We start from the raw sequence: 14,280 nt of genomic DNA, 5'->3' as shown, positions 1-14,280 counted from the left end.
AATTTAATTTTACACATAAATAAAATAAAATAAAATAAAATTATTTCAAAACTAGAATTAGACAACAAGAATATTATAAAAGAAACTTAACAAAAAACTTTTTTTTTAAAGTTACATGAAGATAAAAATTATGACACTCATTTAAATATTACAACAACACTAATGTTCTAGTAAATTTGCTCTGGAACCTTCAAAATCTCTAAAATATTTTCTAATCAAATTTTGTGTAACCGAAGATGGAGAACATTGCGGGAATAATTTTAGGGAATACTGTAGTATTTTCTTGTACTTTAATATTTAATTATGTGTTTTTATTTATAATCTTATATTTTAGTGTGAGATTTTATTAATTAATATTGTTGTAATATGTTTTATATATGTTCTAGTTATTTGTAAAAGTTTTATGGATCTAAATTAATTATGAAAAATATAAGGACTTTAGACTAATTATAAAAAATATAAGGACTATAGAATAAATTATAAATAATTTTAAAGTTAAGTTTGAAGTTTTATTTTTAGTGAAGAACACTTTGAAATTTAAAATATAGAATTTTGAAAACTCTAAAATAGAGATTAATTTTGAAGATGCTCTCATGTCATAGTTAGCAAAGAACTCAACGAGCAATATATATATGATTGGTAACCGTTTTTAAATAATTTAATTTAATTACTAAATTATTTAAATAACTATAAATTAATATAACTAAAATTATCCAAAAATGTTTTTCAGTTACAAAAATTTTCAAATTAAATAAAAAATTAAAATATGCATAATCAAGTATTAATGATGTAAAAATTCAATTTATATAATATAGAATAGAATATTCAGTGATCTTAAAGAATTATTTATTAAAAATTTATTAATTATTAACGAATGTAGTGTACAGATTTTTTAAAATAAATATTTACAATACATAAAAAAGTTTATAAAAAAATTAACGCAACAGCAAACATATATATTTTGATAAAAAAACATTGTCATATAGAAGTAACTTAGTATTCGGCTTAAACTTATCATAATAGTTTTTAAATTAAGTGTGCATTTGCGGACAAATTACCTAGTTCAACTATAATTGCAAATTAGTGGCATAGTTTTCCACTACTTTGTGACGCATTTGATATAACTATTTGCAAACATATAAAAAATACATCTAGATCCTAACTGTACTATCTATAACCAATAACTAGATTTTTGATCCGCGTTTAAAAAGAGTGGATATTATTTTATTGTTTTATTTATAAATGGATCGATAAATCTTTTATTTTGACTATATAAAATGTCACATGGTCAAGTTTCAATTATGCGGCTATGTTATTTGTTACTTAATTATATAAAAAGTGTGAGTATATAAATTGTTGATTATTTCTATAAGTTAAAACATAATTCATATGATTAAATTATATAGAATAAGAAATTTTATAGTGTGTACAGTATGAAAAAAATTTATTCTACAATATCTCACACAATCGTTTTTTGTTTCTAATAAGTTAAAAATGGTTGTACCTGAAACTTTTTCTTGAGAAATATTTTATATTTAACAATTATATTTTCACAAAATATTTCAAAACATATAAAGTGGCCCAATTTTTTTTTTAGTTTTGTGATAAAATCGTAAAATAAGTAGTTAGAAAACTTCAATATCTAATATTACTTTTTAAAATTATTGCAGATTTTAATTTGTTGTTATTATCAAAAACGTTTATGAACTATGAAATAAATTATATATAAACATAACCCAGTTAAATGTATTATAGGCCCAAAAACCAAAAGACAACAATGCCATTAATGAAAAATTTAATTTCTTCACAAAATCAAGGACAATTTTGGAAAACTTAAGTATTTCATTAAGGGCATAAAATGAGAATGATTCTGATTTAATAGTAGGACAAGACTTGGGTTCACCCCCTATGGTGAACCTTCAAATTCACAACTTCTCTAATAACCAATTAAAGTGCCAACTAGATTAATGATTAAAAATATTAAATAATTTTTTCAAAAATCAAAATAATTAAAAAAAAAATAGTGTCAATTTTAATAATGCTAATATCACTATCTAATCAATAAACTCAAACTCTATACCCTAAATCCAAATTTTAAACCCTAAATTCTAAATTATAAACCCAAACTCTATACCCTAAACCCAAATTCTATACCCTAAACCCAAACCATAAATCATAAACCCAAAAACCTGAACTCTAAACCCAAACCTATACCCTAAACCCAAATCCTAGACTCTAAACCCAAAACGTAAATACAAAATCCAAACCCTATATCCTAAATATTTGGATTAATATTGATGTTGTTCTTTTGAAATTTAAGGTTAAGAATTAAATTTTGGATTTAGAGTTCATGGTTTGGGTTACTGTATAGGGTTCGGGTTTAGGGTCTACGGTTTGGGTTTAGGGTTTATGGTTTGGTTTTAGAGTATAGGAGTTGGGTTTAGGATCTATGGTTTGAGTTTAGGGTATAATTTTGGGTTTAAAGTTTAGATTTCTTGGTTTATGATTTATGGTTTGAGTTTAGGGTTTAAGATTTAGGTTTAGGGTATAGAGTTTGGGTTTAGGGTATAGAGTTTGGGTTTATAATTTAAAATTTAGGGTTTAGAATTTGGATTTAGAATATATAGTTTGAATTTAGGGATTAAATATTGACATTAGCATTATTAAATATGATATTATTTATTTTTTTAATTATTTTATAATTAGTCTAGTTGGCACTTTGATTGGTTATTCGGAAGGTGGTGAATTTGAAGGTTCACCATAGGGAGTGAACCCAAGTCTTGTCCTTAATAGTATTGATAACATTATGCACTTAATGAATGTTTTAAAGTTTTCCAAAGTTATCCTTAATTTTACGAAGGATAATAAAATTTATTAATGGCATTTGAGTCTTTTAGTTTTGGACCTGCAGAAATATATTTAAATGGATCAATAAATAATGGGCTTACACATATTTATAAATATGCTACTATTATTTAATATAAATATTTTATGTTCAGATATTAGACATATATATTCTGAAACTAAATTAATAAAAAAACATAATGACATTATAATGGTATTTTCTTAAATCTATGTATCATAAAATTAATTTTAAATCTAAAATAGAAAAATAGAAAAATACAAACTTATAATAGGTTATTAATAACAAAAATAAATTAATATTGTCATATTAATAAGTTTTTATATTATCTTTTTATTTGGATGACATAATAAAATATCATCAAAGTTTAAAGACCACAAGTTTATGTAGTATTAAAAAGCATATGATTAATTTAATAAAAAATCAAAATACTATAAGATATTTTATGTTTTATTTGATCATTGGTATTAGATCACAGGTTAATAATTAATTTTTGGGTTTTACCGGGTTCTATATGATTTTTAATTAGGGATTTTTCATTAAATCCGAACTAGATTATACACATGGTACAAGTCTACTAGTTCAGCAGATTTAGGTCGAATATGAAAACACTTCTTAAAACTCAACATTATTTTCAAAAAACTTTAAAATTATATGTTCTTTAATAAAAAATTATAAATTCATTCAAATCACTCTTGACCAAATATTTGTTCTATTTATTTTATTTTGAAGAGAAAAAACAAATAATAAAAATATAAGAACTCAATTGTTATGATTTGTAAATTAATTTTCGGTTAATAAGTGAAAACAACCCGCGTTTTTTTATCAATATTTTATATAGTTGTAAATCTTTAAAATTATATAATAGCCCAAGTAAGAATTTCGGATTAAACATTTTTTAACTTATTACAAACATAAAACGGTTGTATGACGCATTTTAAATTTCACCATACTGTACACACTATTACAAACCCGCATAATTGAAACTTGATCATGTTACAGTTTATATAATTAAAACAAATAATAGTTAATCTTTATACTGAAAAAACAACAAAAAAACCCGCCCTTTCAAGGACGGATCAAAATCTAGTTTGTTACTTAATTATATAAAAAGTGTGAGTATATGAATTGTTGATTATTTATATAAGTTAAACATAAGTCATATGATTAAATTATATAGAATAAGAAATTCTATAGTGTGTACAGTATGAATTTTTTTTAATTTTATAATGTCTTACACAATCGTTTTTTGTTTTTAAATAAGTTAAACAATGGTTGTAACTGAAACTTTTACTTGAGAAATATTTTATATTTAACAATTATATTTTCCGGAAAATATTTCAAAACATATAAAGTGGCCCAATTTTTTTTTTGTGATAAAGTCGTAAAATAATTAGTTAGAAAATTTCAATATCTAATATTACATTTTAAAATTATTGCAGATTTTAATTTATTGTTATTATCAAAAATGTTTATGAATTATGAAATGAGTTATATAAACATAACCCATTTAAATCGGAAAATTTGTTTTTTTGGGCCATAAAAACAACAACTATGTCCCATTAGTCTAATTTCTCTTTTGTACTATTTTTTCCTCTAATACCCTTTAGTATTTTCTAAAATAAATCAAATAAATAGCTTAAAAACAAAAAAATTCTAAAATAGTAAATACTGATGAAATACCTATATCCACTTATAGATATATAAGTTCAAAAAAGGTTTAAATCATAATTTCATATTTTGTTCTAAAAAAGTAGAATTGACATTCTACATAGTAGAAAATGTAATCTACTTTTTTCATTGAATCTACTATGTTTACAATACGTGTTCTATCTATTAATAATAGGAATCCCAATTAATTCCAAAGGGTGTGTGTATTTTATAGGTTTTTCAAATCTTGTGAAAAGTTGTGTTTGTTCATTAAGATGTCTTTTCATAAAATGTTATGTCTCTTGCTTGTTAAAGGTCGCGACTATTGTAAAAAGTTGTGTCTCTTCGTTAATAAAAGATACAACTCTTTATATTTAAAGATGCGACTATTTAAATCGAAAAGACGTGATTGTTCAAAATAATTTTTTAAAATCTATAAATAGTCCATGTCCACACTTTTCTGAAAGTACATTTTTTTACTGATCTAATTGATAATAAAATGGTGAAAATAAATAGTTCTACAAAGTTATTTGATTACAAATTTTTAGAGGATGTTTAAATGAAACGTTGTATAGTAGGAAATGTATTACGTGTTTGGATAGCTAAAAATTATAATTCTAAACAATTCTAAACAAGACAATAAAGTTATTAATCCTTTTTTTACTAGATGAAAATGTAAGTTTTCTTCTTTTTTTCTTTCTTATAAAACTGTATTTCTGATTATTTAAGTTCCATTAATTCATGATTCATGTCCTATAATTTCATACACTTAGATTATATAAGAAAGTCTGATCAGAACACTTATGTTACATCCGTTTTCATGAATGTTCATGATTATATTTTACTGTAGGCATAATTAAATGTTTGCAAATTGATATTCTGATGCTGGGTTAGAAAGTAAAGAATCATGTTACTTAACGTTAGACATTTGTTTAAATATACATACATAAACCATCTATATACAAAAAAAAACCATCTATATACGCATGGCATCTGGAAATGATGCATTCTGGCTTTTAAGTTTCTGGAAATATTTTTATAAGAAGTGTTTTACAAGGAGTACATGCATGTGATTTACTCTGGAACTTTGTTTTGTTCACATGTGCATGCATATTAAGATTGTTTTGCATGTATGCGGTTTAATTACTCTAGAACTTTTTGTGACGGTTATAATTTTTTGGTGAAAAGTCACAGTTAATACTGCGAAAAGCTACTAGATATGTTTTCTTTTATGAAAAGACACCATTTAGAAATGGTAATTAATTTCTTAATTATTTGATAAACAATTAGGGTATAGGAAAGAATTTAAATTATTAATTAATTATATGGTTTAAGTGTTTCATATAGTTTTAGGAATCCATGTAGTTATATAATATCGATAAGGAGAAAATCCATAATTCTTGGGTAACTCAAAACATGTCAATATAAATTTATATATATATATATATATATTACTCTTGAAAATTGAATTAGTTTAAAAGAAATTATCAAAATATTTAAAGATGTATTCTTTCATAGCAATATGTTTAGCAATGGTTTATAAAAATTATAAAATATGTAAAAATATCTATCACTATAAAAATTACATAAATTTTGAAGAGGTTGTCAAATTGTCTAAAAATATATCTTTTCATTCTAAAACTTGTAAATACTTTTAACGATTTTTTTTAGTTTTTTCATATCTATTTTTTTACGTTTTCAAAATCTTACAAATTATCTATAAATGCTGAGGTAATTCGGTTTATTGAGTAATTTAGTTATTTATAATATTATATTAATATAAGGTTTTAAATTTAATTTTATGGATTATAAATAAATTACAAAAATAATAATGATATATATATATATATATCTTAATTGATATGTACATATTTATAGTTAAATTACAATCTAAAAATTGTAAAACAAATATAATTTTTAGTAGCATCTATAAATGAATATAGACACATGAAATCTATATTGTCACTTATGTTACAATGAGTTTGTTGAAAACAAAAATAAACAATATTTGTATAAAAATATTAGTTATAAAGTATGATATGTTTATTTTTATAAAATGAGCCCCGTGCGATACCGCACGGGTTCCTGACCTAGTTTAAATAATAGTAATCTAAAAATATTTTGAAAACACATTCTACGCTTAACCTATAGTTCTAAAATCTGTAGAAATCGAAACCTACACATTACTAAAAATCTAAAACCTGTAGAAATCAGAATCTACATATTACTATAAATCTAAAACTAGTAGAAATCGATTTCTAACATGTTTACTCTATTCTACCTATTTTAGAATACATATTCTACGGATAAGGATAATATTAGAAGAGAATATTTGGGAATATTCTGTTTCCACATTTATTAATTAAAATCAATTTTAAAAAGAATAGAAAAAATATTTTTTTTTTAAAAAAAAGAAAATCTTAAAAAATCGAAAATTAAAAAAAAATCATTTTAAGAAAATGATCCCCATATTTTCGTTGTTCTGGACATTTATCGGGATCGATCGTTTCAGATCGATCGGTTGATTACGAGACTGATCGATCCTGTTTCAAAAAGTCTTCGACGTTTTAATTTTTTTGGATTTTAATATATTCTTTTAATCATTTTAGTTAAAAAATATATTTTAATAGTTAAATTTTTTTCCTAATTATAATTTTTTTTTAATTCGGATTTTTAATTGAAATTAGGGGCAGTATTGCCGTTTTGAAAAAAAAAGTCTAATAGGACATAAACTATATGAGATTAGACTAATGAGACATAGTTATTGTTTTAATTTTCCCTTAAATCTATTATAGGCCCAATGAAAAATTTGATTTGTTCATAAAATTTAATTTAATTTGTTCATAAAATTAAAGACAATTTTGAAAAACTAAGTATTTCATTAAGCACATGAAATGGGAATGATCCTCTTTTTATGGTATTGAATATCATTCGTCTTACACAACACAATCATTTACATGTAATCATTTGTCTCTTCACACCAAGACGACAACAACTTCTTATCCTATGTTTGCTTTGTGTGTTATGTTTTCTCTCAAAATTCCATTCGCATTTGTCAAATTAGGCAATCTTCATGTCTGGTTTCATTATTAAATCATACACTTGTCTTTAACTGTGGTCTTAAGAATGCAACCTATATTGTAGATTATATGAGTTTCTACTTGTTGATATCATGGCTTCTGCAGTGTAACATCTTTGTTATAAAGGAGATTCAAATATCCATCATCATGGCCTTGAGCTGTGATTTTTTTTTATTGTCTACTATATAAGTCATAATACAGGATGCTCATTAAAAAGACAATGATAAACTTCTTGCTAAATGCTAACAAAGCTGTATAATGTAACTATAATATCAGTGATTAGTCGACTAGATGGCTGGATGGTCATTCACCATAGACAGACGGTGATGTATATGAAAGTCTCACGCTGTCATAAGCACAAAAAGCTCATTTGGATCAACGTTCCTTCAACAGAAATAAAGAAAAACAAGTTGCGTTTTATACTCAACAAAATTGAAAAAAAAAATAAAGAAAGGGTGAGAGTTTATATTACATATGCATTGTCATCATCTATACGACTACATGAGGTATTTAATCAAATTATTAAAAACAAATCCTTATGACTCTAGAATACATAGTAAGAAAAGAGAGCAAATGCATATATCAATCACAAGGATACAGAGAAAATGAAAGAAAGAAGGAACGAGATTTTGAAAGGGTTTTATCTGGTCTGGAAGTTGAGAGTTCTTATGCAGAAGGCAAAGATGAAGGCAAAAAAGACGGTGAATGCAACTAAAACGGCAGCTACTGGTCCCATAAAGTCAGACTCGAACCCGTAATTGTCCTTAATGTATTGCTTAACGGTGAGTCCCTCAGGGCCTCCGAGGACAGTGATAGGTGTCTCCACGTCACCATACTGCGACACAATCAATCCATAGACGGTCCATGCGACAGGGCAGATCCAGTAGTACCATATCCACCACTTGGGGATCTTTGGTCTTGGGATGAAGAACCCCGAGAAGAGATTGAAAATGCCGTAAAAGGCCGAAGCGAAGATGGAAGCGACTTGCTGGTTCGGTGTGAGGGAAACAGTCATCATACCGTAATAGGTCCAATAAAGGAAAGAGAAGTAGCTTACGAAAAGGAACCAGAAGAACTTGGCAGCTGTCCACTCGAACCCAACCATGGCATAGACGATGAGAGAGTAGTAAGTGGTCTGAATCAGGACATACGGAAGCTCACAGGTGACTTGGGAGATGGCGTATGGCATAGCTGAGTACATTCCTGCTGCTCTTTCCCTGTAGAACACAGTCCTCTCCACTGCCACCATCGGCTGTACGGTGGAGCAATTGTTTATTCCCACAAAGATAACCGCAGCATACAAAGCTCCTATCACCATCGTCAGGTCCGCTGCGTTGGACCTGTTACCTCCGATTTGCCAGAAGATGGTACCAATGAGGAGTGATGTTGCCAATGTGAAGATGAAGCGGACAAGGTTGTAGTCAGGGGATCTCCAGTAAGTCCACCACTGCTTCCATAGACATGATTTGAACTGTCCCCATGTGTTCTGCGAGAACTGTGTAGCGAAGTAGAGATCAGAGGCCCCTGCTGGAGGTACACTCAGTTCTTTCACCAATGCTTTGTTTCTCCTGCAACCATCATTTTTATTTCATTATTATTCTCAAACACACAAAAAAAAGATTTTTACTTTAAGAAAAAATAAAAAATAAAACTTACTGGTGTAAGGCGGAATTCTTGTACAACTCAGCAAAGTCAACTCCAAGCTTTAACTCAGCAGCAAGTGAGCTGGCTTCAAGCATCCACGTGGCAGGATTATACTTGTCAGGAATCTTGGGCACTCCGGGAAAGGCTTCGAAGTACTCAACCACCTTGTGAGAGTTTCTACCCAATGGACCGGCATAGATCACTTGTCCTCCTCTCTTCATCAGCATCAACTCATCAAACGCTTCAAAGATGTCAATGCTCGGCTGGTGGATGGTGCAGACCACGGTTCTTCCTGTGTCCACCGTGTTCCTCACCGCCCTCATCACAATAGCTGCTGCTCTCGCGTCAAGCCCCGAAGTAGGCTCATCCATGAAGATGATGGAAGGGTTGGCTACAAGCTCCACCGCGATCGTCAGTCTCTTTCTCTGCTCCGTGGAAAGCCCCGTGACACCTGGCAGACCCACGATCGAGTCCTTGAGACTGTCAAGCTCCACCAGTTCCATCACTTGGTCCACAAACATCATTTTCTCTTCTTTCCCGACTTCTTTCGGAAGACGGAGGAAAGCAGAGAAAATCAGAGATTCTCTGACTGTCACTTGTGGTGAGTGAATATCAGTCTGCTCACAGTAGCCTGAGATTCTAGCAAACGTCTCTTGAACCTTTGGGAATCCTGAGATTCTGACATCTCCTTCGATGTATCCTCCTGTTTTCCTCCCGGCCAAAACGTCCATCAGTGTTGTCTTCCCTGCACCACTCACCCCCATCAGCGCCGTCAAGACTCCTGGTCTAAATGCACCCGTCACACCTTTAAGCAGTTGTAGTCTGTTTTCTGTAACTCCTTGCTCTCTCATTTCCTGTACCAAATCAAAATATATTAATTTCTCTTTTTTTTTTTGAACAAACCAAAATATCAAAATATTAATTTCTATTTTGGTATGGCGAAGGGGAAAAAGAAAAAAGAGAGGATGGTTTATTACCGCAGGCATGTCAACAAAGTATCTAACGTCGTCAAAGGACATAGCCAAAGGACTGAAAGGAAGAACCATTCCTCTCTTAGCGGCTCCACCACTGGATGCTTCACCCGCAGAGTCTCCATTCCTACCCATTCTTCCCATTGCAACCTCTCCTGGTGATCTACGCATTTGATCCGACGAGTCTTCATTTTCTTCCTCTGGAAGTAAACCTGACTTCTTCCCAAGAGCTGTAGTGTTACAAAGTTACATTATTAGTCTATTGTTTTTCGCTTGGGTGATGCATATAATAATAATAATCAAAAGTCACAAGAACTTACGGTTGAGATAGGTAAGTGCAAAAGTGAAAAGAAGGTTGAAGAGTACTGTGAAACCAAGCAAGGCTCCAACCCCAATCCAGTACCAGTTTCTGTTATGGTAGACATCCCAATTACGTAGCACCATGGTTCCCAGCCTTGTGCTGTTGTCGAAAGACTGCACAGATATTTTTTTTTTTAAGTGAGACTACTTTACTACGATATAAATAATTAAATATACAGAATAAAGCAGCAAGCAAGGCAACTCACCCGTTTATTCATCCATCGAGGAGCAAACATTTCATTGACGGTTAGACCGTTGAAAGCATAGGTGAGAGGAGATATCCAGTAGGCCCACCTCCACCACTCAGGAATCTCACTTCGTGGAAGAAGGAACCCACCGAGCAAGAAAACGAGAAGCAGAGTGAGAGCACCACCCGTATTAGCAATCATCATGGTTCTGCACACAGAAGCGATCAACCTAAAGAGCGCAGCAGCCATCTGTTGAATCAGAAACACCAAGAGAAACTGCTTGAAGAATCTCCCCGCGTCCGGTGCAAAACCTATGGAGTAATAAGTCACCACCATCCACGCCGTCGATTCGAAGATCGAGGTCGGGATCCCGAGCAAGAAAGTGGGGAGCGTGAACGTCCACGACGGATAAAACAGGAGGTCCCTCTGTTTGTAGAACACAGGGAGCCTCGAGACCATCATAGCCATCTCCGCAAAACCGTTAAACATGTTGATGATCATTCCGAACAGCAACGCTCCTATGTAGAGGTTGGCGTCAGACTCGTTGTTGGTGTGCATTTCGGTACGGAGGAAGAGCGTACAGGTGATCGCAGCGATGATGATGATCTGAACCGTCTTGAAGACGTAGAAAAAGGCGTTACGCTGCATGAGCAGCCACTCTTTGTCCCAGCAGCTCTTGAGAAGCTCCCTCTTCGAAACAGAGTACTTGTCGAAGACGAGAGCCGCTTTGTGGCCTCGTGACTTGTCGAACGGCACCGAGAGCTCGTTGGAAAGTTGTTTCCCGACGTGGAAGGCCTTGAACCTGCTGGCGAACTCCGAAACCGGAATGTACCGGTACGGTCTGTTCCGGTCCACCCAGTATTGTTCCTGGTCTTTTTTAGAAGTAACCTCTTGCAAAAAATCAGCTGTTCCTTTTCTCTCGGGACACTTGAACCCAAAGCTCTCGAAGAACTCGAGGATGTGGTCTCTTGGTCCTTGGTACACGATCTGACCTTCCGACAACAAGATGATGTCGTCGAACAGGTCAAAGGTCTCGGGAGCGGGCTGGAGGAGAGACATGAGCACCGAGGCGTCAGTGAGGTGAACGATCTGCTGAAGGCACTTGACGATTTGGAAAGTGGTGGAGCTGTCGAGACCGGTGGATATTTCGTCCATGAAAAGCGTCTTGGTAGGCCCCACGATCATCTCACCGGTTGTGACACGTTTCTTCTGACCTCCCGAGATACCTCTCATCATGTCATCTCCTACTATTGTGTCTTTGCATATGTCAAGCCCCAGAATCTGCTCCCAAGAATCAGAGTTTTACTAGTTAGTATAAGTTTTTTTTTTTTTATCAAAACTAGTTAGTATATAAGTATTGTGCCACAACAACAATAGAAAATCTCTGGAAACAATCATATATCTAATAATGTGATTCTATGGTTTTCGAATCATAAACTATTATAATATCCGAATAGGACTAAAATTCATAATCTCCAAAATCCGAAACCAATTGGTCTATGCAGCCCTACTTAAAATTCATATTTTTTTTCTTTAAAAAATTTAAACAGATTAGAAAAGGGGGAATAAAGGCTCACTTTGAGAGTGTAATCAGTGACGAGGCTGCTCTTAACCCCTTGAGCAGCAGAGGCTTTCATGAAGAGATCAACATCGGCTTCAGGGAAGATCCCAGCGTCCTTTTCTCTCCTTGCCAGCTCGTTCAACAGATCTGCAAGAACCAGAATCCCATTCATTCATTCAACAATATCCACACACACACAAAAATTTTAAAAAAATGAAATCAAAAAGATTGTTAGTTATTAATTACCGTAACGGGTACCAACACCTTGGCACCTAGCGGAGAAATCAAGAGTCTCCTTAACAGTCATGATACCAACGTGTAGATCGTTCTGACTAATGTAAGCAGACGTTTTCCTCGGAACAAACTCGTCGAGGCGGTAACCGTTATAAGTGATATCACCAGAGACCTCAAGTGCTTTATCTAGTTTCCCAGCGAGAGCCAAGAGAAGCGTGGTCTTCCCAGAGGAAGGAGGACCCAACAAGAGCGTCATCCTCCCAGGTTTGACGCTCCCAGAGATATCTTTGAGAATAGTCAGCTGAGCTTTCTTGGCGAACTGGATCCCGATCAGTCCCAGAGCAGACTCCGCCATGTTCCTCACCGCGTTGAGAAGCGTGGGGAGCGATCTGTTACCAGTGTAGCAGTCGGCTTTGATGGTCAGGTGCTCGTAACGGACCTCTACAGTGGGCAGCTTGATGCCGACCCTGTCTATCCTGTTCCTGAGCTTGGTGAGGATCCGCTCGTTGTCCTGCTCGGCGACCTTGAAGACCATGTCGATGAACTTCTGGCGATCCTCTCCGTCGAGCTTCGTGACGTCGACCTCCTTGCTGAGGAGCTGGTTGCCGTAGACGTCGTCCTCGATGACGGAGGTCATGAGGGTGGTGCGGAGACGGCTGTAGGTGGGGAGTTTCTCGATGGCGGCCCATTTGAGAGCCTCTTCGTCGTCGTTTACGGACTGCGTGCGTCTGGAACCCGAGGAGAAGATGTCTTCGATGTTTCTGCTGGCTCTGCTCACGCTTCTGCTGATGCTTCGCCGCATACTCCCTCCTCCTCCTCCTAGAGGATTATTTGGATTGTAATCCATCCTGTTTGAACTAACTTTCTCTCTTTCTCTTATCTCTCTGACTTGGAGGAAATGTAAAGTTTTGGTGTTTAGAGACTGATCTGATGTAAAAGAACGAGTCTGAGAATATAGTTGGAGGAACAAAGAGAGAGAAGGATGCAGAGAGGAGGATGGGATTAGAAAATGGATATATAGGCAGTGAAGAAGGAACGGCAAGGTGGACTTTTCCATAGATATTTCCTCCTCTTTGTCTATTTCTCATTCTTGGTTACTTTGGAAAAAATATTAATTTTAAGTCTTTGTCGTTAATACGAAGAGCCTATTATTCAAATGTGGAGTGCTGACTGAGGATGGCGGCTATCTTACGCCCGTTTTTATTTTATTATTTTCATCTCTATCAGATAGTACAAATACGTAATAATTGGGCATTTTTTTATTAATAAGCTAGTCGATTCTGTTATCTTCAAAGTCAACAAAAGATAACAACAAGAGGACAGGGAAGAACCATGTTAGTTTCAGCGAGTAAATTTCTTCTTTTTTTTGAAAAAGAGTAAATTTTTTTCTTTGTACATTTTTCCAATGTAAAAAGAAAGACACTAAAAGAGGAAGTGGGTTCTTATTAAGTCATTGTGTTCTGGAATCTGAGAAATTGCCGATGAATGAGTCAATTCAACACATTTGGGGAAGACCGGAATCAGCGATAGTTTGAAAAGCACTATCTACTTCTAGAATTCTAAAGTAAAATTTGGTGAGGAGACTTTTGTAGGGTTCAGTTTACATGTAAGGAGTTTAAATGCCAGGATGACTGACTTGGTCAAGAGATGAAACGGAGAGTTTTGCAATCGAAATAGAAAAGAAAAGTCAAACAAACATTGTTTTTAAGTAAATCTATAGAGACTTTTA

The 14,280-nt window shown here is 32.8% G+C and overlaps 1 protein-coding gene across 1 annotated transcript; it reads right to left on the bottom strand.

Moving 5' to 3' along the window:
• Nucleotides 1-7,989: 7,989 nt before the first annotated feature.
• LOC108817214 (ABC transporter G family member 36) lies at nucleotides 7,990-13,542 on the bottom strand. The gene is made up of 7 exons (XM_018589858.2): nucleotides 12,564-13,542; nucleotides 12,334-12,464; nucleotides 10,775-12,037; nucleotides 10,529-10,682; nucleotides 10,215-10,438; nucleotides 9,250-10,091; nucleotides 7,990-9,161 (listed from the first exon to the last, which is right to left on the bottom strand). The coding sequence occupies exons 1-7, from the start codon at nucleotides 13,396-13,398 to the stop codon at nucleotides 8,234-8,236; spliced, it is 4,377 nt and encodes a 1,458-aa protein (XP_018445360.1). The 5' UTR covers nucleotides 13,399-13,542; the 3' UTR covers nucleotides 7,990-8,233.
• Between the last annotated feature and the right edge of the window lie 738 nt (nucleotides 13,543-14,280).

This window comes from Raphanus sativus, chromosome 7, assembly GCF_000801105.2.
Source record: "Raphanus sativus cultivar WK10039 chromosome 7, ASM80110v3, whole genome shotgun sequence".
In the NCBI taxonomy this organism is placed as follows: domain Eukaryota; kingdom Viridiplantae; phylum Streptophyta; class Magnoliopsida; order Brassicales; family Brassicaceae; genus Raphanus; species Raphanus sativus.
The sequence above is the reverse complement of the archived record's forward strand: the minus strand, read 5'-3'. Positions and strand labels throughout refer to the sequence as shown.

What these genes read in the sequence shown, in the direction of transcription:
- LOC108817214 (XM_018589858.2), bottom strand. Translation starts at nt 13,398, where the DNA reads ATGGATTACAATCCAAATAATCCTCTAGGAGGAGGAGGAGGGAGTATG. An exon ending in AGGTGTTGGTACCCGTTACG is followed by an intron (nt 12,465 to 12,563) that starts GTAATTAATAAC and finishes TGGTTCTTGCAG; the next exon opens with ATCTGTTGAACGAGCTGGCA. An exon ending in AAGAATTCCGCCTTACACCA is followed by an intron (nt 9,162 to 9,249) that starts GTAAGTTTTATT and finishes TGATGGTTGCAG; the next exon opens with GAGAAACAAAGCATTGGTGA.